The sequence below is a fragment of the Dromaius novaehollandiae genome, chromosome 2 (assembly GCF_036370855.1).
Source record: "Dromaius novaehollandiae isolate bDroNov1 chromosome 2, bDroNov1.hap1, whole genome shotgun sequence".
NCBI lineage: Eukaryota > Metazoa > Chordata > Aves > Casuariiformes > Dromaiidae > Dromaius > Dromaius novaehollandiae.
The window spans coordinates 42,671,113-42,695,528 of record NC_088099.1 but is presented as its reverse complement, the minus strand read 5'-3'; the positions used below and the strand labels follow the sequence as shown (position 1 = coordinate 42,695,528).

The following is a 24,416-nucleotide window of genomic DNA, read 5'->3' as shown; positions in this document are numbered from 1 at the left end:
ATGTGGTCACAACGTAGTGCTGATCTAAGAACGCAAAGTAGGGGGGAAATAAAGCTCATTCAGTAATATGGAGATGTTCTCAAACGGCTGACTTCCCATTTTGATTTCAAGCAGGAACCTTAACTTTTTGTGACTATTTGCATGAAGGAACTTTGTACACAGAGATTCAATAGCAAGTACACACTTAAGAGTCTTATATTAGAAAATGGTCTATTATTGTGTGTTCTAATCCTAATCATTCAATTTCTTAAAGTGCACTGATTTCAATCATATTGATTATATCCATTCACATCTGTCTTTCAGCAGCAAAGAATTTCCTTGAATAAACTGGACAGATTGAAGCAGCCTGCTACATATTTGATTTGAAGTTCAGCCTTAACAGAAAAATGTCAAGTCTCTACATGTAGTAAGTACTAGGAATTGGTTTCAAAAGCAAGGATTATCAACAACAAAAATATATTTTAATAAGTTTTTTCAAGCAACAAACTGCAGCTTCTAATAACTTAATTATACATATGACACAGCAGAAATTTACATCTTTAAAAATCACTGTTTTCCCTAACACATCCTTGTATTTTCTTAAAAAACTCTTAAAAAACAAGCAACGTCTCTTATCACTATGCACAAAGAGGGATCAGGTTCCAATGCTAGTGTCTGAACCCCGGAAAGCATAACTACATTCAGCAGAAACTTAGAAAGCTGCTCCTAACCACTAACTAAACCAGACAGAAGGAAGAAAGTATACTGAGAACAATCTTGTGCAGTATGAAAGTACACTGAGAATGATGTAATACTTTGGATTATCTGGGACGGGACAACTCTATGTGGAATAAGATAAAAGGCCCCCAGGAACAAAGACTGGATATGAGTCCTTTGTTGCATTGTGTATATATATACAATTAGCTCGTGATTCTCAAATATGAGGAATCACAATTTTCTATACTAAGGGGTTTCTAAAGCTTACTGAAATAAGGGAATTAAAACCAGCTGAATGTAACTGAATCTATCAAATCTTCCAATTTTACAAGTTCCAGAAGCCTGAATCTACTCTGATCTTCACAAACAATAACATAGTTCTCCAAATGTTGTTTTCTTCTCATGTTGCTGTATAACTCCTCTTAAACTCAATAATATGTATTTTAAACTCAATAATATGTATTTTTGCATTGACATAAGTCGGAGGTTCTTAAACTACAGAACTCATATCATCAGTGGAATACAAATCACTTCAAGATGACAATATGACATAATCAATTCTTTATTATGCTTTTGCACAAGTATATGACAGGACAGCAGGAGCCCCCCAAAGTACAAAGTATAGGATGATAGCAGAGGCCTTGAGAACGCAGGCACAGAATGACTTCAGATGGCCCAAGTGTATAAACATGAATCATAAACAGCCTGCTACTGGTCATTAAAAGAATGCAATCTGTAGAGCTGGCTAAAACCAGTCTTAGAGTATAACAAAGAAGGCAAAGATCATGTGTAAAATATTCCCAATACAGTGAAAACAGAGAAGACAAGAAAACATAGAAATGTTATTGCTTCTAAAAGAACATGAACACTGAAAGAAGAGAGCAGAATTGCTCCAGTACTGCCTCCTCTGCTTAAGTATATCATACCTGATGAGCCTTACTACTTATCCATTCATGTCTTCCTGCACCTTCAGGGGAGAAACAGCATTGTATTTTGGTTTGCCATTCACCATATTCTGCTAATGCAACTCTGCAATCTATATATAAAGTGTTTTATTTTGCTGCATAATTGGGTTAAAAAACAGTATGCACATGCACATGTTCTCTGCTCCAGCCTTCCAGCACAGCAAGACTGGCATTAGAGCACTGAGTCTGAGTAAACTCAGAGACAACAACAGACCAATCATGATATGTGAAGGTTTCTTCTGGATGGAGATATTATTTTGACTGATTGTGTATGTGAATCAAAGTCCATGAAACTAAACAGTACAGTATATCTGTATAGGCATGTATGAATTGCCCAGATCCTTGCTCATTATGAAAATAGATTAATAATGTTCAACCATTTCCAGAATCCAGCTTCTAATTTTAAGAATGCAGAAGTTTTGATTTCAGTCTATTTACTCAAAGAAATAAACTATATTTTCAAATCTAGTTTATATTAAAACTACTAAAAACAGTCTCTGACTGTAGGTGATTTTTTTTCCCTCTCCATAGCAGAAGTGACAAGATCCTCCCCACTTCCGGACTTTATTCTTCTAAACACTTTTTCTGGTTATGTTGTTTAAAATCCAATGTTGGCAGTAAGATATTGCTAGAGGCTTTGGTCTAATGCCTTCTGAAGCTTCCACTTTTCCCAACTTTTACTAGCAATAAAGAATTTGTTTCTAGAAACATGTAATTTTAATTACAAAATTACCCCCAAAATATAAATGGAATTTAATTGGTTACAAAGTTATATCTTCACATAATCAAGGGATGTTTCAAAGATTTAAGGCATAATTTATTAGTTCCGGGTAGGTTGCACATTTTGATTCCTACAGGCAAATAACAAACTGATTACTAAGTGTAATAAAGTAATTTATTTGTCTGACAATTGGCAGCAGGAGATGCTATAACTTACTTGATCAAATGCCATTTTAAAGAACATTAAAGCCTCTCATAATTATGCTATCTATATGGTATGCAGATGAACAAAAATACAGCATTATTCCTATTACATTAGTGATTTAATATGATGTTTCTGCCAGGTTTTGTACCTTTCTACATAATGCAAAAGGAAGTAATTACTTTTTGCACTGAAAGATTGAAGAACTGATCCTCTTCTAGATATGCAAAGAATTTGACTATATGAAGAACTAAAGGTGATAGCTTCTGCACCAAAATCTTTCTGATATTCAAAACCATGCATGTCAGTTTTGAGAAAAGGTCTTGGCTTTCCATTCATTTAGTTCATCAAAATTCTGTACAATTGTCAGGTGAAGATAACCACCTCTCTCTCTGTCAGGCAGCTATGCTAGTTTGTTACATAAAAATGAAGTTGTTCTCACGTTCCCTAATTCAGCTACTATGGCAGGTAACATCAGCAGCTGACAACTTTTGAAGTCCAGTTCTCTGATGGCCCAGCTTCAGTGAATTCGGTGCACCTAAGCCAATACAGTAAACCACCACAGAGCCATCAAATGCCACACACATTTTAGAAAGATATTATATAGTGGAAAAGAAGACTATGACAAATGTGTAAAATCACCTGTATAAAATCATATGATACTGAGGTGATCTAGGCAAGGAGATGTTTATCAGTCAGAAGTTCAGAGTACACTGCCTTGAGAAGGTCTGTGGAGATTGCCTTGGTTCTCTATTGTTTTACTGAAAATACGGTGCGATGTCTTACACCCAATTAAAAAAAAAAGGAAAAACAGAAAAAAATCATTACATTAAAATTGTAACAGGTTCAAGAAAAACTAATTTTTTCTGGCTCTAACAACTTAAAATACACCAAGCCAAGTATAAAGTCTGATAAACCATAAAGACACCTAAACAAAAACACATTCAGAAAATAGTTATTTCAACCCCACATCAGCACAATTAATCCCACTCTTCTACTACTCTCAAAGACTCTCTTTTAAAACAGATTTACAAAGTGGATTTATTTTAAAGTCTTTGGCAGAGAATCAATTCTGGAAAGGTATTTCCTGGTAAATAAGAAAGGTCAGAAACCTTGTCAAGCTCCTAACAGATTTTAACTTCAAGTGACTTTGGAAAGCAATGTGCTGTATCACTGAAAACTACAGAGCACAGTTTCTGTTTTATTCCCATTCCTAAGGAAGCCAACCTACGAAAGTATAGGCCAATTGCTAGGAAGCTATATATGTTTAGATTTGTAATGCAAATACGTTCTGAGAGTCCTTAAATATTTATTATGAAAATTAAATCACGTAACGGGTGGCACACTGGGAAAAAAAAAAAAAAAAAGGAGGAACTAAGGAAATACCAGAATTCATCCCTTAGACTCTTTATTTCACTGTTAAAGTTGCAAACACATCTGTCAGTTAGCTTATCTTTAACCTCATTTCCTGAGAGAGGAAATCTGCAGCAGCAGATTTTCCTAGCTTCCTAACATCCAAACAATCTGATGCCATTCATGGATTTAACCTTGAATCATCTCATTGAGGTTGGGAAGCATTTTACCCATTTATTATTGGGGAACTTCAGTTCTGAGTTCAGTACAAGGTAAATATACCAAATTGTACAAATAAGCCTGTGGCTAAGTCCTGAATTTCTTATATCGCTATCCATCCTTGCCAGCCAGTCTCTCCACCAGTTCCTCTTGCTGGTAATATCATTAATAACTCTACCATTCTATTTACATCAACGTAACTTCTACCAGCTCCTCCTGGTCACTTACCACTTACTTCCTCAGAAATCATTCTAGTTCCTGTAAATATTCCCAAGAAAGTACACAGTCCTCAAACACAGTGATGACAAGGAAGATCTTCAGCCACATGCTGGAGGCTTCCAGCTTCCTCATTTCCCAGCAGTTTGCAATGCTTAAGGGTTCTAGACAAATCTAGTGTTAACACAGAGATAGTTCTCTTGCCACCTACCTACTCAGGATTTGCATACAAGTATGAGATGAATGCACATAATGTTTGCTACTCAACAAATCTACTGCTCTCTTCTCTGGACACAATTAGCAAACACAAACATTAGCATTAGATGAGAATTCCCCATAGAAAAGGAGGTAAATTATCATTAGCCTAGCTACATTTCAACTAACAAATTGCAGATTAATTTTTTACTGATAGCCTGTGTGTCATTAATTATTCTCTATAGCAAACAATGCCTACTGCCTTTAAAAAAAAAAGTCTCCTCCAGTCTGACCTCCCCGCATAGAGTTCTCAATCTATTCTACTTAAAAATCAACATAATATCATTAATGCAAATCCAAGGAGATTCCACTTTCACCCTGTACAGTATATAAAACTATATATAAAACAGTGTTGCATGGCTATATAGTACATACCCCATGTTCTTTAGCAGCCATAACCACTTCTAACAGAATATCTTCTTCAACAAATGGCCTCACAGCATCATGGATAACCACTACTTCTGGTTTCTGGAGCAGATATTTGGAAAACTCATCCTCTGCAAATACTTTCAGTCCATTAAAAATTGATCGGTGACGTGTTATTCCACCTTTTACTACTGTAACTCTTTTGTGGCCATATTTCTGAATGATAGTCTTCATTGTTTCAATATTTTCGGGAGACACCACCACAATAATGTCAGATATCCAACTTATCCTGGAAGAAATAGTACAGAAAAGGTAGACATGAATGACAAAATAAAATCACGAATATCTGCCTGAGATAAAGAAATTAATATAAAAAAAATCAAGATGGCTAAATAAAGCATCTCAGTATTCTCCAGTAATTATATTTTGTTTGTACATTAGCAGCCTATCCCTGCTACATGGAGAGCTACATGAGAAGATCTCTACCAATATGTGGATGTCAAAGTAAGTGGATGTCAAAGTAACTGGAATTCTGAGAACTCACTTCCAAAAAAACAGTCTGCAGAAATAAAAACTTCTGATGATCGTTCAGAAAGTCCTCAAAACAATTCTAACTCCAGCCTCATCTCCAGCTTCAAATATAATTTCTAAATCAATCATAAGCCTTCTACAGTTCTGGTTTCTCTCAAATTCAGTCTCCAGTAAAATGGTAAATTCTGGGATCCAGAACATACCAATTTCTAGTATGCAGTACACTACATACAAGTGAATAAGAGCAAGGCAGCAATAGGTCCAAGGAAGAGCTCTGGAGACAACGATCATTATATCAAGGCAGACATGAGCAGAAATAGACAGACTGCCAATGAATCAAGACTATGACACCCAAGTGTTGACAGAAGACATTATGCTGGTAATTTGGAAGAAATACACATATGTATACATACGTGTGTGTGTGCAGATTTCTACTGCAGGAAGGTAGCAAAACATGAAAATGAAGTTATGCCAACCACAGTTGCCATCATATGAACAGAGTGCTTTTAAAAACTTCAGGCTTCTAACACAGGTATCAGCCTAATTCTATCATGGGGAAGGAAGGAAGGAGGAACCCACAAGATTAAAAACAGTCATAACTGAAATTTGGCTGAAGTCATACTTACATACTTAGGTCAAAGGACCTAAGAACAAAAATTACAGTCACAGGCAGCATACTGTGCTTCAAAATAATGAAAATGTCACAATTCAAATTCAATTACTCAAGTGTTTTATTTCCTGAATGCTATATAGAGAACATCGAAAAGGATTTAACATTATTTTATTTCCTTTCTGCATCTCCACAGATGACAGTTACTTTTTTTCTTTTTAGCACGACAGACAAAACTAATCAGATGAACAATGAACTGAAAAAAACAATTTATTTACTATACTCATGTGGAGCCTACAAATCTGGCTTTGCAAAAAGAGGGAGAAGTATGGCATATTCTCACTATTAAAACAAGTAAAGCTATTGAAAACGATTCTGCAGACACAAGAAGGACCAAGGTTACTAAACCCTTGCAATTAAAAAAAAATAAAAGCAAAAAATTTATGGCTCTTCAGAAATGCATAGGCTCAACCTCCTGGCGTCTACTCTAACAAACGAGAAGGTATTGCCTAGGAACTATCCTTACTCCAAAAGGAAAGTCATCTGCAAGGCAAATCATTTCCCCAGAACTATATAAAACACCAGTACATCTTCCACCTTCTGTGTGGGTTTTGTAACTAACAGCCCATGGAAAACTACACTTTCATGAATTTTAAAAGAACTATTAAAAATAAAATAAATGGAAGCCCTATTCTTAAAGATAAAAAATTTCTTTCCTCATGTTCATTTTGTTGTTAACAAACACAGAAAATACAGCCAAACTAACATTCTCAGCATTTCTTATTAAAAGTTGTGCACATGTAAAATCTGAAATTATACAGTTTCAAGACTCATTTTGAATTGTCATTCACCACAGGTTCATCAAAAGGTTCGTAAAACTCTCAAATGAGTCCTGGCACAGTCCTACGCTTAGCCACAAAACTTCGCACTTCTGCAGGACTTCAACTCAAAATTAGGGCAAGCAAATTGAATTCATCTCAGATCATCTTTGCATATTGATATTCAGTCATTTAAATAAAGCAAAATTCAAGGAGAGCTATTTCACATTAACAGAACATAAGAGCTTTGCACTTCTATTTGCAGAAAGACTAAGGAATTGTACAGTTCCAAGAAACAGAAGACAGTCTGCATGTTCACGAGTGACGGCATAGGAAAAGCAATGACATTTCCCATTCTGGAGTCAAACAAAAAAGATTATGATGCAACTGTGGAGTACACAGCATCACATGAGAACTAGGGAGAGAACTGAAGTACTGGCCAGCCCATGGTAAATCTGTGCATGCGGGGTTGGAATGGCTCAAGGCCTCCAGTGGTACAATACACCGAAAAGTGTCAGGACACGGTCACAGCTCCACCCTGTGTCTGCATAAACACATTCAAAAACTTGAGTATGTCCTTCTTAAACTCACTCTGGACTAGTGTTCTAAGGTTAGAGATGAGATTCAGAGAGGCAATCTATTCCTGAAGGAGTATGGAGGTAACCTCTAGATTGATTAGGTAGAAGAACAGTTTGTGCTTTGTTGCATAAAGTGTCCCATCAGAAGTGTTTTACAAAACTCATTAAAACGTACTAATTCAGTAAAGTATGCTACAAATTTCTCATGAATGGGAACTGTGTGTCATGCACGTTGCTTAACTTTTAAAGATCTCGTTGTGGAAATGTTGCAAAGTGATTTAATAAATGAACTATAAAGACTGTCAGAGGACACTCGACCTGGCAGCAAATGGACCTGTTTTCCTTGATCTGTCACACCCTTTTCTTTCGAAAGCAGATTTCACACTAAAATAATAAATTCAGGACCTGCCCAAAAAGACTTTTAAAATAATAAATATCCTTTCCAATTTAAAATATTAAATCAAGGAAAAAATCTTTCATTCTGTCTGATGATGCAAGCTTTAGAAATATTCAGAACAAGGCATGGAAGAGATCTGAATAACGTACTCCCACATGCTTTAAAACATAACAAATACAGAACTCTACTTCTTCTACACCACATGGGCTGTAGTCCTATATTGGAAAATCATGTCTGACCAAATGAAAGAAAAGTAACAGTCCCAGTGCTAGTCACTTTACAGCTGCCTTGAGACAACCTCAAGATTAGTAAAAGGAAAATGGCAAAAAGGGACTATATGTTCCTTTAAGACTGCCCTGCTGGTCATCACTTACTGAAGTGCAAGATTTCTAACTAGGTCAGCCGCCTAGTGGAAAACAATACTGTTTCATTAAATTTCAGCAAAAGTATATGCATTTATATTAGCTGAGCTAGAGCTCCAAGAAAATGTATTAACTTGGAAACAGATTAAGCTATTATCTGACTTAACAAACACGGACTGTAAAGGAAGTGAAATAATAGATAGGTTATGCTTTGAGACTCTTATCACTTAAGAGTAGGCTCAGGTACCAGTGAGATTTTGAGGTTTTAATCCTCTATTAGTTTACTTGTGTATAAAACAAGTACCAACTTTGAGCCTTAAATCTGACAAAAGGCTTAAACACTCGCAGTCAATTTCTGCAACTCTTACCCAGACCAGTAGCAACTTACCTCACATACAACCTACTGAAATCACCATTAGCATCAGCAAAACAAGGCCAGAGTCAGGCAGTGACTGCTGAGATGGCTTTAGTAGCATAAGATACAATCTTTCACTGCCACTGAAACTCTTCAGAGATGAAACATAAATTACTACATTAGTTTTGGTGATATTATTATTCAAACACCAAATGACAAAAAGGACTGTCTAAGGCAAAAAGCAAGCATAATTTTTTGCCTCCCCCCCTTTTTTTGACTTTCTTGATGTATGAAAAAAATATACAAATATATACTTTTTTTAAAAAAAAACACTGAATGCAACCAGGGAGATTTTAAATCTGAAAAGCTTCCTAGATACATTAAGCAAGTTTTGAGCATCTCATGTGCAGAAGCAATCCATTTTCCCTGAAAAACTAAACTGTTATTCCTTATTGATCAGAAAAGATAACAAAAGTGATATCTTTATAAAGGTAAAACACTTGGATCATCTGCTATCTTTATTTTTAGCTGGTAAGCAATTTCAAGAATAAGCTAGTGATAACCAGACAAGCAAAACTAATGTGCTAGTCTACATTTAACAAAAATGCAATTGTATGACCTATGTAACTAGTGAGCAAGCATCAGCCAATGAGGATAAAAATATTTGGCAAATAAACTATAAAAGACATTTCCAAAGAGGCAGTTCTCTGGAAGCTTCCCCCAGCTGACGTTTTTTGACATCAGGCCACCTGTTTTGTGAGACTACATCGCTGTAAGCAAAGAAGCTGGTTGAAGCCATTGGATAATTGTTTTTATTCCAGCAAACACATTAACTCTGTACTGTACTTTCAGTGGTTGGTGAAATATGAACAGAGCAGGAGAGCAGTGCAACTTATCTGTCCTGAAATTTTAAACTTTTACCTTAGATAGTGTTCCTCTCTAACTTAGAGAAGTTCCTCAACATGTATGTGTGTGCACACACACACATGCATGTGCACACAGAAGTAAGATTCCTCCTTCCCTCAAAAAATGAATCAGAAAGGTCCTACTGTAAACAAACATACAAAAAAAATTAAATTGAAGGAAGAACCGTACTTGTGTGTAGATGCAAAAAGGAAGACCACCATTGCAGTTCTGTTGGACTTGATACAGAAGCCCCACAGAATTAAGCAAAAGCAGAAACAAATCTGTAGGAAAACTGATGCACTTAAGTTTTCTAATATATTTTATTTTTACCCCCAAGGTAGGACCTGGGCCTGACCTTCTATCAGCACCACTGTACTGGTAATAAAAAGCAATCTTTCCTCCCTATCTTACATTTCCTTACGTCCCCTTGCTAGGGCATTACCTTTGATTGTTATTGGCAGGCCAACCTTCTGCATTCTGTTATCCTAGGCAACAGGATATGCTGCTTATTCATTCATGTCTGCTCTTGTCTTCTTGACTGCCAGTTTTCCACATCAATATTTAAGGTTCTCACTACTTTCAGTTGAATAGCGTGAAAATCTTTTATCTCGTCATGTTTAAAAGGCACATGCAAAGCAGCTGCATATTCTTGGTTTGCCAATATATTTCTGTCTGTATGCTGCTACATTTTTTTCCAGACCAAAAACCCCAAGCTGAAAAATAGCTGAAGTAGGTGAGATAACTAGAAACCCAGTGAGAAGTTATTACAGGCTAATGAGCTAATGATTTATTCAATTAGAGCAGGTAAACAATAGACATCAGAAGACAGTATCAAACTAAACACAGGAAATCTGCCACTTCTGGATGGTAGATGATGTGACAAGCTGCAGTTCCTCAATAATATTACATTTTTCTGTGCTTACATTTACACAAAATAAGAAAATGGTACCTCCTTTGCACTTTCAGAGTCAAAGGAATCAAGACGAAAACAAGTCATTTCAAGCTTTAAACTACATCTGTTCCCAGTTCCACATACACATACACTCCATCCAAGTCAGTACAGAGATGGCAGAAAGTTCTGCCTAAGAGAGGATTGGCACCAATTACTACACTCCTAAAGCTGAGAGAAAGCACTTGATTGATTCTCTCGCAATCTAGTTAGGATCATCTGCTTGGGTAAACTGTACCATTAGAACTCAGTCATCTACTTTTTTTGCAGCTTTAGAACATAAATGTAATATTGTTGCTCAAAGAACTGTTATTCTTCTAGGACTTACTGGCAGTAAGAAGTAAAGATTTTTATGAGTAATGTTTTATTTTTCTGTGAATATCACTTCCTTCCCAAACCTCATTCTGTGCTTTTTTCCAGGTCTCTAACACACTGATTGAGGATATTATTCTTTTTCTCTGTAGATTCCCATGACATTTTGGCAGAAGCTACAGCTGTGACAAGCTTTGGATTAGAGGTTTTGCTTACTGATGTGTTTAGCTTTGTGACTAGCTGCTGTTGAAAATTAAATAAAGAAAACAAGCAATATTGCTTTCATAATGTAACAAGTGACCCGAGGGAAGCCTCTCTGGGTGGGAATGGAAAAAGAGTCCCAATTTTGATGTTCTACAAGTTTCCATGAGTTCAGAGCTCCGGGAGAAGTAGGCAGTTCCATCTCTTTTCACCACCTTCCTCTCCCCCCCCCCCCCATTTATTCCCTCCAAAATCTAAAGGTTTGTTTCTCTACAAGTTACTGCCAAACACACAGAATACTTCCGACACCCCACTCCCTCCCGCAGTGTTTCAAGTGACACAAGACTTGCGTTACATTAACGTTGGACAAAAATATATCACTTGCCAGCCACACACCTAGAACTCAACAGTCTTAGGAAAACGGAAAACCTGACCGCTGAGACACTTATATTCTTTGCTCTCGGGGCCCGGCCCGAGCCCGCTGCCGCCCCCAGGCCCGTGTTTGCGGCTACCTGCCGTTTACTGCACGTTTTAACTGCGGAGGTGGGGGGGAGGGAACTGGATCCCACTGAAGAGCGACACCAAGGACGCGCAGGGGAGGCCGCGCCGCAGGCCCCGGCGGCCCGTGGCGCGGCGGCGGCGGGCAGCCCGGGCCCGCGGCGCGGCGGTAGACGCGGAGGAGGGCAGCAAGGCGCGGAGCGGCTCTGGGCTCGTTACCTCTCCATCGCCCGCACCGTGTAGCTGACGAGCGGCCTCCCGTGCACGGTGCAGAACTGCTTGGGGGTGGCGCCGCCCAGGCGCTCCCCGCTCCCGCCCGCCGGCAGCACCGCTGCCGCCGCCGGCCTAGCGGCGGGCCCGGCGTGGCGGCTCCCGCTGGCAGGCTCCATCCGCGCGGGGCAGGCTGCTGCTGGGCGCCGCGCCTCTCCCGCTCGCCAGCCGCCCTCCCCGCCCCCCAGCAGCAGGAGCTCGGCTGGGACGGCGCAGCCGCCCTCCCGCCCCCCCGCTTTATTTGCCCTGCGGCGTCCGCCCGCTCGCCTGTCCCCGCCGGAACCGGGCCCTACTCGTCGCCCACCCCGCGCTGCGCACGGCTCCCGCGCGGCCGGGCGGACTGCCCTGCGTCACGCGCCGAGCCCCCAGGGGGTGGTTGGGGTGCCCGCCCGCCTCCCGCGCTGCGGGCAGGACACCCCAATAAGGATAAAGCAGGCGGGCAGCAGCATGAGCAGGGTCCAGCCGTGGGCCCTTTAACTACAGGGCGCGCCGGTGCCTCCGCGCGGCGCATGCGCGGCTCGGGCCTGCCAGCTCTCACCTGCGTCGAGGCGGGAGCGGGCTGTTAGGCGCTCTCGGGGGGCGAGGGGCGCTGCCGCCCGCCTTGTCTCCTTGTCCCGGGCTTTGCTGTTTGGAGCGGGCTGCCTCGTTTCAGTTAGCCTGCCAAAGTCTGGTGTGTGTTGTCCTCAGCCTTGGAAGGCAGAGGTTATAACAGCAGCAGTCAACTGACTGGAAAAAGCTGGGATGTTCTGGCGTCGTAGGCAGCAGCCGGGACAGGCTGATTGGGAAATTCACAGAGTTGATAGATGTTAGGCACCGGAGGAAGCACAGGCCAAGGGAGGAGGGGGCTTGCTGGGCACGTCCTCAAGTCACACACGCGTAATCAGCAAAATATGGCTCATATTGATGTGTCTGGTTTCATTACTTACACATCTTGCTGTGTAGTTTGCATTTAAATATCAGCACTACGGCCTACCTTCATCTGGCAGTTTTTGACGCCTCACTGCAAATCTGAAACGACTGTTGTGAGCTCGTTTGCCGAGGAGCAAAGAGGGCTGGCTGCTCTGGCGCTGCAGGGTGTGGTGTGCTGGGAGCAGAGTGGGATGCTGAACCTGAACCAGGGTCAGGATTGAGCCTGGAGACTGCAGTCAAACCTGGTCCAGTAGTCACCCAGGAAGCCTGCAGTGACAAGGCATGTCCAAGGGCAAGCCAGGGAGGGGAGCCAGTTGGTCAGGGTGGGAATGGAGGAGTCAGGAGAGAGGGCATGGACACAGCTGCTGCACAGCTGCAGTGTAGCGCAGGTGGGGGCCAGCAGCAAAGCCTCTCCTGAAAAGCAGCTCCCAAGGGAAAGGAGGGGCTGGCTCTTGATTTTAGTTTTCTTCACAACAGCTCTTGTCAGTCAAGGAGCTGGTGTTAGACTCAGTAAGTTGTACTCCTTAACTCAGGTGACTGCACTTCTAGAAGGAGGATGCGCTTAGGGCCGTGATGCTCTTCTGGTGGACGTTATTTTTAGGAACAAAACAGTGTCTTATTCATGGACTGTCCTAAAATGACCAGAGTCTGCAGCATCTGAATTTTTTTTCCTGCTCTTTATATTTTTGAGAAGCTAACTTATTTACAGCTTTTCAGGTTTCTATTAGTTGTGCTAAGAGGAACATAAGCAGAGCACACATGGAGACTTTTCTGAGCCAGTCTGACCTAAAAGCCAGCATGGGTGGAAGTTTGTTGTGTTCCAGCTGGGTTGCTTTGCTGGTGTCAGCCTTACTGTCACAAAACCAAAAATTGATTGATGGTATTAAAACAGTATGCCTGTGGCGCAGGATAAGTTGATCCCTACATACAGTAGGAGTGAAGTGCTCCTGCTAGCAAAGGCAGAATTCACAGGTATCCCTGCTATCTGCAATATTAAGAAGGTCCTGGAAAATTGCACAGTGCCATGCAGACTTGATGCCATATTGTCTGTATGGAAGCATTGTATGCAGAGGTGTCTTAACATATAAGTCAATGAAGGGAAATCACCAGCAACTGTTCAGCATGCCCAAGATGAAATTTTCATGTTAAGGTAGGTATCTCCACTATCCTCACTCATCTTCAATCATGTAAGTCACGTTATTTTGACTTTCTTTTCTTGCAGCAGTTCTGTGCAAACACTCTTATGGCAGGTATTCTGCACTGTTCCTGATTTTTTCCTTTTTTTCATGACAACAGACATTCTGAATTCCTGACTCACATCTTCATAATTCAATACATGCAGAATACAGTCATTAATCTACTGAAGTGTAGCTCTTTTCCAGACTTTTTCCTGTCAATGTTATTATAAGCAGAAAACTAAGGTCTTTTGGCTCCCATGACTTCTTCCCACTATACATTGGTTCTGAGTGGGTGCGTAGGTCTTTCCACACACTCACGCTCCCTTCAGAACTATTTTCCCCTTCCTGACATTCTGGTTTTGCACTTCTTCCCCTACTGCAGCAGTCTGTTGTGCCTAGCATCTTCTCTCTTGCCCAGCCAGTGTTTGTAGGGGCAGACAGCAAGGGATTGGACAAGATAGAGTTAAGGAGCCGAAAGCCTTGGGAGGAATAAATAACTGTATGTAGATAAGGTAGTAGCTGCACAGGATGAGGAGGCGTGATGATGGGAACTTGACCTTCGAGAAAGTACCGATCTGGGCTACAGCTTATATAAAGGGCTTGCTTGCTTGAATAAAGTTGATTCTGATCCAGCACATCGGAGTCCGTGAATCAGACCGCCACAAATGGCACCCAAACAGGGACCGAAGACTGATTTTGTCCAGGGCTGTAGAGGCAGCGGTTAGCTGAACCGGTGGCGGAGCCCGGCTGAACAAAGAGCTGCTGAAAGGAAGCAGAAGGGGAGCCGCTGAAAGGAAGCGGCATTGCGCGCAACAGGTTACCTACCACTGGACAGAGGTAAACAGCCGGGAACGTGTGGGAATCGGAATCTCCCCACAAGATAGGTCCATGCTGAACGTAATGCAAAAGACTTTGAAACAGCACGGCAGAGATATACCCCTCCCCAAGATCTCAAAATGTTATTGATGTGGGCACGCTCGAACTGTCCCAAGGTCAGTTCCAGTACGATTTATAGCCTTGGTACGTGGGACTCAATCGGAGTTAAGCTCTGGGACACGGCAACAAGAAACGACAAGACGGCAGCAGGACTTTTAGCCCTGTGGCATACCATGCTTGAGACCCTGAAAGAGCATAGCAAGAAGAAAACACAGGGACCGGAGGCACCTGCAGCCCCCACAGCACCTCCGTCAAGCGACACGGTGGTGGGGGCGGTGGGTGGACGAGACTCCCCGGGAAACGACCCAGACAATCCATTTGACCCAGGGCCGATCGATCCGGAACAGGAGCCGGACCTCTATCCACCTCTTAATGCGCCTTGCTGTGTCCATCTTACGGCCCCTTCGGAACCACCGCCCCCTCAAGAGACGGGGCCGCCCGTGAGTGCGGACTGCCCACAACCCCCACCCCCCCGCCACTGACCCGGCCTTCTGGGAAGGATCCATCGCCCCAGGGCCGCTCGGCAGGGCGTGACTATACCAGCCGGGGATGCCCCCCGCCTGCCTTCTTCCCTCCCTCCTTTCCTTCCCGCCTTCCTTCCCCTCCCGCCCAGCCCTTCCTCTCTCCGCCTGGTGCCACTTCCACCTGGTGCCGCCACCACTGAGCAACAGGAGGAGGAACATGGTGAAAGCGGAGCAGGCCTCAGCCTGGAACCGCAGCACGAGCTCAGATTCAAAGAGCCTTTCACAGATGTTGTCACCACAAACCTGAAGCTTGGCAATCCTACAGATAGAAATGTGTGGACCACAGCACCATGTAGATACTGTATAAGACCTAACAGTGCAATTATCGATGCAGGAACATCAATTAATGTTTCTGTGATGCTACAGCCTTTTGACTATGATCCTAATGAGAAAAGTAAACACAAGTTTATGGTTTAGAAAAAAAAAGAAAAGAAAAAAAAAAGAAACAGTCTATGCTTGCTCCAGCTGATACTTCAGATATGGAAGCAGTATGGAAAGAGGCAAAACCAGAAGAACTCATGCATTCGAAACTTAGGTGTGTGTTTGAGCTACCAACGGAAAATGATACGCCTTATGACATAGAAATGAAATTGTATCTACAACTGCAACAAAGACAGATTCTTCTGTAATGTCTAAATCAATAAGTCCCTCTTCAGAGGCACCCAGCTCGAGCTGTAATTACTGCACATGTGTCATTAAAATTTAATTATTTAATTTGCTTTGATTTGGCTCTGAACTTTTCTGTGGGAACCTAGGGTCAGGCCCTGCTATGGCGGCCGACAAGCCTAATTTCCATAACAGTTTGGTGACCCAGGTGGGACCCTAGGCAATCACTGTTGTCTGTCTCCAAACGATCATCTGGTGCCATCGGGTGAGTTCACCTGGGATCTTTGGCAATGAGAGGCACCAAAAAGGTGAGTCTTAAATTCCTGCCTAAATTCTAAATTCTGGTCTGGTAACAGTGCACTGTAAGGGGTACGCAGGCTGGCCACCGTAAGGCGTACCAGGGGATGGGTGCGAGTCCCATCCCCAGGGTTTGAGTGGGTTTTAAGTCCCAGCTCAGTCCGGCCGGAAAGGGGAGTGCGCAGGCTGATCAGCATAAGGCGCACTGCAAGACTGTAAGACAGAAGTCTAGAGTCACTGTGACTGCTGTGAGTGTGAACAGTACTGTGTGAGTGTGTATAGCCTGGGAACCAACCGGGGCACCGGTCGGCTGATGAAGCCGCCTGCTGTGACGGGACAGCAGTCCTAGCAGTTAAAGACTCAGGTGGTGTGAGTGCAGTTCCCAGAGAGTGAGACAAAGAGAGTGTGTGATTAAAAAAAAAAAAAAGAAAGAAAGAAAAAAAAGAAAAAGAAAAAGTTGGTCCAACTATGTCAGGAGGATTGCCCATTCCTGACAAAGGAGGAAAACCCAGCGGAACCCAGCAAGGGACTTTTGATCAGCAGGCTAAATTGTCCCATGATTTCTTTTTTTTCACTAAAATGCAAAAGTGCTACAAAAAACTTATCACAAGAGACCAGGCCCAAGACATTATTCGAAGTTGCCCTGATTGCCAAAATGTAACCCCATTAACCACCCTACTTAGGGACCAACTCTCGAGGCCTGCAACCCTGCAATGTCTGGCAGACAGACGTTACCCATTATCCCTTACTCGGAAAATTGAAATATGTCCATGTCTCTGTAGATACCTTTTCCCATTACGTTGTCACTACTGCCTATGCTGGGTGAAAAAAAAGCCGCGATGTATGTCGTCACTGGCTTGCCTGTTTCGCCACAATGGGTGTTCCCACTCTAATTAAAACTGACAATGGTCCCGCATACACTGCACAACGAACACGGGCATTTCTTCAAACCTGGGGGGTCACTCATGTGACCGGAATTCCCTGTTCCCCAACTGGCCAGGCAATAGAGGAACGTACCCATCATACTATAAAAAACATGCTTGAAAAACAAAAAAGAGGGAATAGCCCTGGTGCCTCCCCACAAGAGCAGCTATGGAAAGCCTTATATGTTCTCAACCTCTTAAACCGTTATATGGACCAAAGTGCAGTTAATAAGCATTTCTCATGCCCTACGTGGCGAGAACAGCCTCGGGTTCACTACAAGAACCTGGAAACGGGTCAATGAAGTGAACCAGTAGACTTAATAACGTGGGGGAAAGGTTATGCTTGTGTCTCCACAGGTAACGGGCCTCGCTGGATGCCTGCACGGCTGATTCAACCTGTTGATGCATCCCTCAAAACACCAAACAAGGACTGAGAGCTAGTTAAGATGAGCCCATGTCGGGACATTTTCTGGCAATATCTGCCTGCCTTGTGCAGGGTCAATATCTATTCATAAAAGCTTACCACACCTACACGACCTCACTAATAAATTGTAGATAGAATCAGGGTGGAACCCTTTTGAGGGATAGGACTGGATGTTAGGTTTGGGGTCGTGGGTTAAGAAGGTACTGGCGTGTGGATTGGTAATCTTGCTAAGATTTCTAGCCCTTGCTATCTATCTCCCTTGCTTAATAAGCCTTATGCAGAGAATGACTCAAAGGGCTTTGCATCAAGTACTTGTTGTACAAATACACACTGCACTGGCAATATTTAGTTTAGAAAATAAAAAAGGGGGAGACGTAGGGGCAGACAGCGAGGGATTGGACAAGATAGAGTTAAGGAGCCGAAAGCCTTGGGAGGAATAAATAGCAGTATGTAGATAAGGTAGTAGCCGCACGGAATGAGGAGTGATGATGGGAACATGACCTTCGGGAAAGTACCGATCTGGGCTAGAGCTTATATAAAGGGCTTGCTTGCTTGAATAAAGTTGATTCTGATCCAGCACATCAGAGTCCGTGAATCAGACCGCCACAAGTGTTGCTCCACTTCACCTCTTTCATGCATATTGATTCCTTCTGTGAAGGAGGAAAGATCAAGAGAGATTTAAGGAAAGAGGATCATATGGAACTTGATTCTGTTCTTGTTCTGCAGCCCATCTTCCATATTATATTAGGTGGATGAGGTTTGATCTGTCTAGAAGAAATTATATTTGATAATTTTGAGTAGTGAACTCCTGAATAGATATATAGGAGTAGGAAGTCTACTTCTGTAGTTGTGTGACTAACTGATTTGCAAGAGGTTACACAGAAAATTTGTGCAGGACAAGACTTTATATGTGTATTTTTAAATGTGTATTTTTTTTAAACTAACTTCTCAAGTATAAAACCCTTCTACCTTTCAAATTTTCAGAGAGTAGAGCTACTCTAGTAATAACAAGCCACCTTTCTTTTTCCTCTGTATTAGCTCAAGGAATCACATGAGAAAGATCACGTCCTGTAGGTGTAATCTCTTAATCAAGTGAAGAAGAAAGAAACGCTGAATACAGTAGTTGATTGGATGTTGGAGAGGAAGTTTTGGTCTGAAAGGTACCACTAATTTGTGCATGATCAGATATCAGTATTCTGTCTTGTGCTGCTAGCATCTATTAGTTCTTCCAGAAGCCTTTCTGTATATATTAAGATTACTAGGGTCTTGATTAGACTGAGCTTGTTACTGCTATTTCTCATCTTGTTTTATGTTTTCTTAGGCAATGACAAGAAGGAAGAACATATTTAATATTATTACGAATTTATGCTGTGTCTTAGCATGAGTTAAGAAAACTATGATTTTATTTTTTACTTCTTTATAATATTCATGTTCATAATGAAGAGGAATAAAACAAATGGCATTTCAGTAATAAAAAATTTGCTTCATTTCCATTCCATGTTACATTTTTCTATTGAAACAATCTGATCATTTGGTAACTGTATCCAAGACATGTTCATAGATAAACATTTGAAGTGGGGTAAAAATGAATTCAAAAATAGTGTGAGAACAATTTCACACCTTTTTTTATTAGGTAAAGAAGGCCAGAGGCAACATTTTTGCCTCAAAGCAAGTAAAGAACAGGTTAATCCATCATTTCTGTGCAAGGCCATAACATCTGAAACCACACTGGTAGTTTGCAATTATGCAGTAAATATGCCAATCCAATATGTTTGAAATGAAAAGTTTTGTTTTTAATTGAAGAAAGAGGATATGTACAAATTGGAATCAAATTACAAAAGTGAAATTCACCTGAGAAATTAACTGATGTGGGAAAAAATAATCTGTTTCTTTAACTGAAGCTCCTAATAGTGTTTTCAAAGAACGTTAGGTTATTGGAGCGGTAGAAATTGCACTAAAAGCTTCTTGTAGGAAATGAGTGAAACAGTTAAATGTTTTAATTAAAAATTGCAGTTGAGTCCTCTGTAGATGTGATATAAATTAATTGAGAAATTGGCTGTTCCTTTTTCAAAGTCTTTTCTAAGCTCTTAAGACATGTTGTTTTTAATGCAGGCAAAATAACATGAATTTACCTTTTCTTGATCAGCAATAAGGTTCACCACTGTGTGCTTTAAAGTGAAGTACATGCAATCAAGTAATAGCTGGCAAATTAAAGTGAATGGTAAAACAAAATTACAAAAAAAGAATCCAATACTTCCTACTATGGAAATGCAAGATCTATAGAAGACAAAATAAAACTACAAATATTTATGTTCTGTGACCCATTCTTGCGGCTAACATGAGATCTGTACCATTCATGAGCAGTGATTCAGCCAGGACCTTCTGCTTGCAGGATTGTATTTCACTGATTTTATCCAGATATGTAACAGTTATTACTTTTGTTGTGGCAAACCATAAAATGAACACCGAGAGCTGTAAGTTAACAAGTAGAATATCTGTTCATTTTGGAGAGAGAGATTTTCTGTTCACCTAGGATAGCTTACTTGCCTTCCTTTACGTCACCAGTAACTGTAATTGTTGAAGTCATTTTTTACAAAGACAGACATAGATTCTTTGTATATCTAAAGAGCTTAGCAAGTATCTGAAAGGACAGTATTTCAGGTTTTGTCTTACATGCCTGTTGCTGTTTATACTTTACACCAGATCTGAAAGCATTATGGCTTCATCATCACTTCTACATCTGTAAATGAAAAATTGAGAAAGCAAAAGTATAGGTAGGTATTTTGTTCCAGGCATTTTGTTTCAATTTTGGTTGATCACTACAAAAAATAATAGGGTGAAAGTTGTCTTTTATGATCTTCACAATCTTTTATTTACTGCTTGCAACTGAGATCTGATCTACCTTCTGTAGCTCTTTTGGACTGACTTGCTCCTTTGCTGTTTCGGTCTTAGTTGCACAGCAGCTGTCTCAGAGTATTTACTTCATCGGTGATAATGGGCTCCAAGTCAGTATAATGTCACAGGGAACATATGGCTTGAGGCAGTGCAATAGACAGTGGAATATTGAAAAAGCCAAATTTATTTTCCCTCCAAATCATAATTAACTCCTTTGGGGAAATCTTATCTTATTTCATATTAGCATATTTTTGCTAATATGATTGCAAAGGGTTTATGTCTTGCTCTGATATTCTTTGGTGAAAAATGCTATAGATGTGTGGAATACTTACATAAACTGTTGTACTATTGATGATTTGCTCCTACTGCTATGTAGATTTGAGATCAAAATAGCTTTTATTCAGCAAGGGAGTTATGCACATGCATAACTTTTACATGATATAAATAGGCTGTCTATCAAATACTAAAAGGTACTTGCATGCCTAATATACACTGTATATAGAATCACCTATAGATCAGATCCGTAAGGAGAATTATAAATGCTGTTGCCTTTGTGTTATTTTGCATAACACATTTCTGCAAAGTATTTTTCAGTATGGTTTTGATTTTTGACAAAATGGTGTAATGGGCTCTAAATTTTAGTTAATGAGGTAGAAGTGCTCCATGATTTTTATTTTTTTAATATTTGAAGGGTAATTAAAGAATACGAATATTACAAATGTAAAGGAAATATGGTCTCTGAACCACATTTCTCTGAATGGAATGTTTTCATACTTGCACTTCATTGTAGGTAAGTGTTGAAAAACATGTGTTGAGTTTCACCTATTGTATTATGTGTGTTTTATGTCACACCTTCAGCATTATTTTACATGGTTCTGGAAGATAACCTAAAATTTCTTCTAGAGTCTATGAACACTGGATACACCAAAAAAACCATCTTGCTTATTTTCTGTGCAAGTACTGGAGAAAAAATTGGCAGTGATTTCATGTGATATTTCACACATGTTTTAAAGCCTCCACCTAAAATGTTACATTCTTGCTGGAGTGTTTATCCTTTCTCTACTCTGTAACACTTCTGGATATTTCCCTGGGATATGGAAAGTTAGTTCAAGAGCTAATGGGTACTTTGTATATGTAAAGTAGAAGAACTTTAAGAGAATTACCCCACAATATCTAACCTGATAATTCATGAGAGTAAGAGTCCCTGCCTGCAAGAGTTCTTCTAAAATTCAGAGATATTAAGGATTTGAAGAAAGTCTTCTACTGCTTTGGGGAGTGCTGTGACAAGTGGGCAATGAAGCCTTATGTAGTTTTTCATGAGAAAAGGTTGACTCGAGTCTTAAACACTTAGCTCCAGGTGAGTGGTTGTGGCTTCTAGGCATCTTGGTCAGATGCTAAACAATGCCAAGGTGAGGTAGGCCTATCTACTGAGCTTTTACATCACCATCACCATTTATTGTTGTGGTTTGTAGGAATTGTGTTTTGGGGTGTATGACTGTCTGAATGCACTGTATGGTGACCCTAATTCAAATTAAGAAATATGGAAGTTGAGGGACAAAAATCCCAGAGGCTGCTTTCCACTGTTATTGTGACTTAACAACCAGCACCAGTCATTAGGATCTGGCCCCATCATATCAGTAAAAGAAGAAATGCTTAATTTATTCACTTCTGACTTGCTTCCAGAATTGGAGAAACAGGTACCTCTGAGGAAAGACTAATAGTAGTTTCTTTTCCCCATAACAATTCAAAGAGAAAGTCTATAGAATTGGTTAAATATGTGATATGCAGCCACAAATGCCACTGGTACAGAATGATGTAGGAGAGGAGTAGAGAATGCTTAGGAGCTGATTTTAGATTTGGAATAGAGTTGGGGTTTTCACTGCTCTAATTTTTTGTTTGTTTGTTTTAAATTTGGTGTGTGCCTATTATCATGCCTTGTTTTATTACTTTATGATGTTCTGTGTTATCTCCATGGAATTCTTGTGAGAGGATGTGAAACTATTCACCAGACTTAATGATGGAGAGAATCAAATAACACCTGTCGAAATTTGCAGATTCAGTGTGAAAGATACTGTAGGAGTACAAGGTTTACTACACTGATAGCATTCCTTCTGTGCCTCTTGTTAAATGAGCCCTTAACCACAGAATGCCAGGAGTCACCTTAATTAGTCCTGTGTCTGAAGAACATGAGATGAGGAGAACCTACTCAGTTTGCCAGACGTCATAGAGGAGGGATTCCATCCATTTAAGTTTTTGCTTAACAAATGAAGACTGGTCCTAGCTATACCATCAGGGACTGAAATTGCATCAGGTAAGCCAAGATACAATACAAAAACTGGACTTTTAATTGGTTATGACTTTGTATGGTATATGTTAAACAAAACAGTCATGTGAAGCTGGGTCATTTTTCTCCTCCTCTGTTGACTTCTTCAGTGTTACATTCTAACCTTTTTGGCAGGTTATAAGGGAGGTGCCTTAAAAATAGCCTCTCTTGTTCATCAAGAATTTGTGAATCTTTTTTTCTCTTTTTAAACAGTTATTTCATCGCAAACAAAATATGCTGGAAGACAGTCCCTAAATACTGAATGACACAGCTTGCACAATATTCCTGTCCAAATCCTTTGCCTTATCTTTTGCTGGCTTGTACAATTCTAGTATGAAAATGGCAGATTGGAAAGGGTCAGTCCTTTGATCCTGTTCAGTCTTCAGAAAGATCAGTTGCAGACTTTTCCTAACTGCAGCAATGTGGCTACTTGTCATCTAGCAATTATATAGAGACTGAACCTGTTTAACATACACCACTGAGCAACCATCAAAGGTTAACTGTTTTCCAACATACTAATCCAAACCAGTTACTTAATGAAAAATGCTGCTACTATTTTTCTGAGTAATCCAGTCCCACTTATTTTATATTTAAAAATTCTCCCTGACACTTACCTGTGTTTGTACACTTGTGTTTCCATGTACATTTAGTTTTCTGCAGCACTGAACACTTCAGAAAAATGTACTAAATAGTGCAGTTTTCCTGTATCAAAACAGAATTGTGGAATAAGTAATCCAACTGCTAGGAAGTAAAGAGTATGGCCATTAAGACAGCATGGGAAAGAAAACTTAGATTTTGTCATAGCCAGAAATTTAAAAGTGGAGGGCAGAGGCAGGCAGATTTGTAAGGGGCTGCAGTATTTAAGTAGATTAACAAATGCCACCAAGAACTTCATTATTAAGTTAAGATCCAGACAGCTGCTTGAATGGTCTATATAATTAGGGCTTTTATGTAAGAAGTATGCAGAAAAGTATTTAATTAAACAAAAATGTAAATCTTATTAATATTTGCTCTTGGCAAAGGATGCTGCAAACACTTTCTTTTGGCAGAAGTGCCAAGTTTTGTAACTGATTACAAAAAGCTCAGAAGAAAGTAAGGAGACAATATTTGCAGAGCACCTAAGAGACTTTATGAATAACTCATTAACTATTCTTAATAGTCTTGTTCACTAAATCAGATTACAGTAATTTTATAAGGGTAACACTGAGAGGGAACCCTTCTACTGATAGGTTTTTATGTAAGTTGTAAGCAGGGGTTTGGGCCAAATTCTTCAAACAAAAAAGTCCAGGTGTGTGGTAGACGGACAACTTTCTAAGAACCTCATGTGTGAACATCTTCAGCTGTATTATTCTTTCAGAAAGAGCAGGCCATGGCCACAGGCAAGAGGATGTGACCAGTGCGGTGAAACATGAGGTTCTGTGAAGACATCAGATTCCAAAGTGTCCATAATGTGTTTCAGCTCTGTGTGGGATTTATGGGTGCACTCTGTGCACTCTCCCCTTTGCATGGGAGGAGAAGACACAAGGACAGTCAGCAGCTGTTGTCCGCCATGTTGATTTGGACCTAGCAGTTTATTAAATCCCAAGGGCAGCATGTGTATTAGCTAATGTTTGGCTTTGCAA

The 24,416-nt window shown here is 40.5% G+C and overlaps 1 protein-coding gene across 3 annotated transcripts in view; it reads right to left on the bottom strand.

The window, feature by feature from the left end:
* Window positions 1-12,286, bottom strand: part of CRPPA (CDP-L-ribitol pyrophosphorylase A) — a 121,343-nt gene extending 109,057 nt beyond the window's left edge. For 2 of the 3 annotated variants that reach the window (XR_003259905.2, XM_026105095.2), the window contains exons 1-2: window positions 11,729-12,286; window positions 5,002-5,281 (exon numbers count right to left, since the gene is read on the bottom strand). Coding sequence is in view for 2 of the 3 variants with exons in the window: in XM_026105095.2 (XP_025960880.1) it covers window positions 5,002-5,281; window positions 11,729-11,898 (450 nt within the window). In the remaining variant the exon portion in view is untranslated. Of the gene's footprint in view, window positions 1-5,001; window positions 5,282-9,991; window positions 11,232-11,728 lie in introns of those variants that run through there. The other variant, XM_026105096.2, reaches the window with a different exon arrangement.
* Between the last annotated feature and the right edge of the window lie 12,130 nt (window positions 12,287-24,416).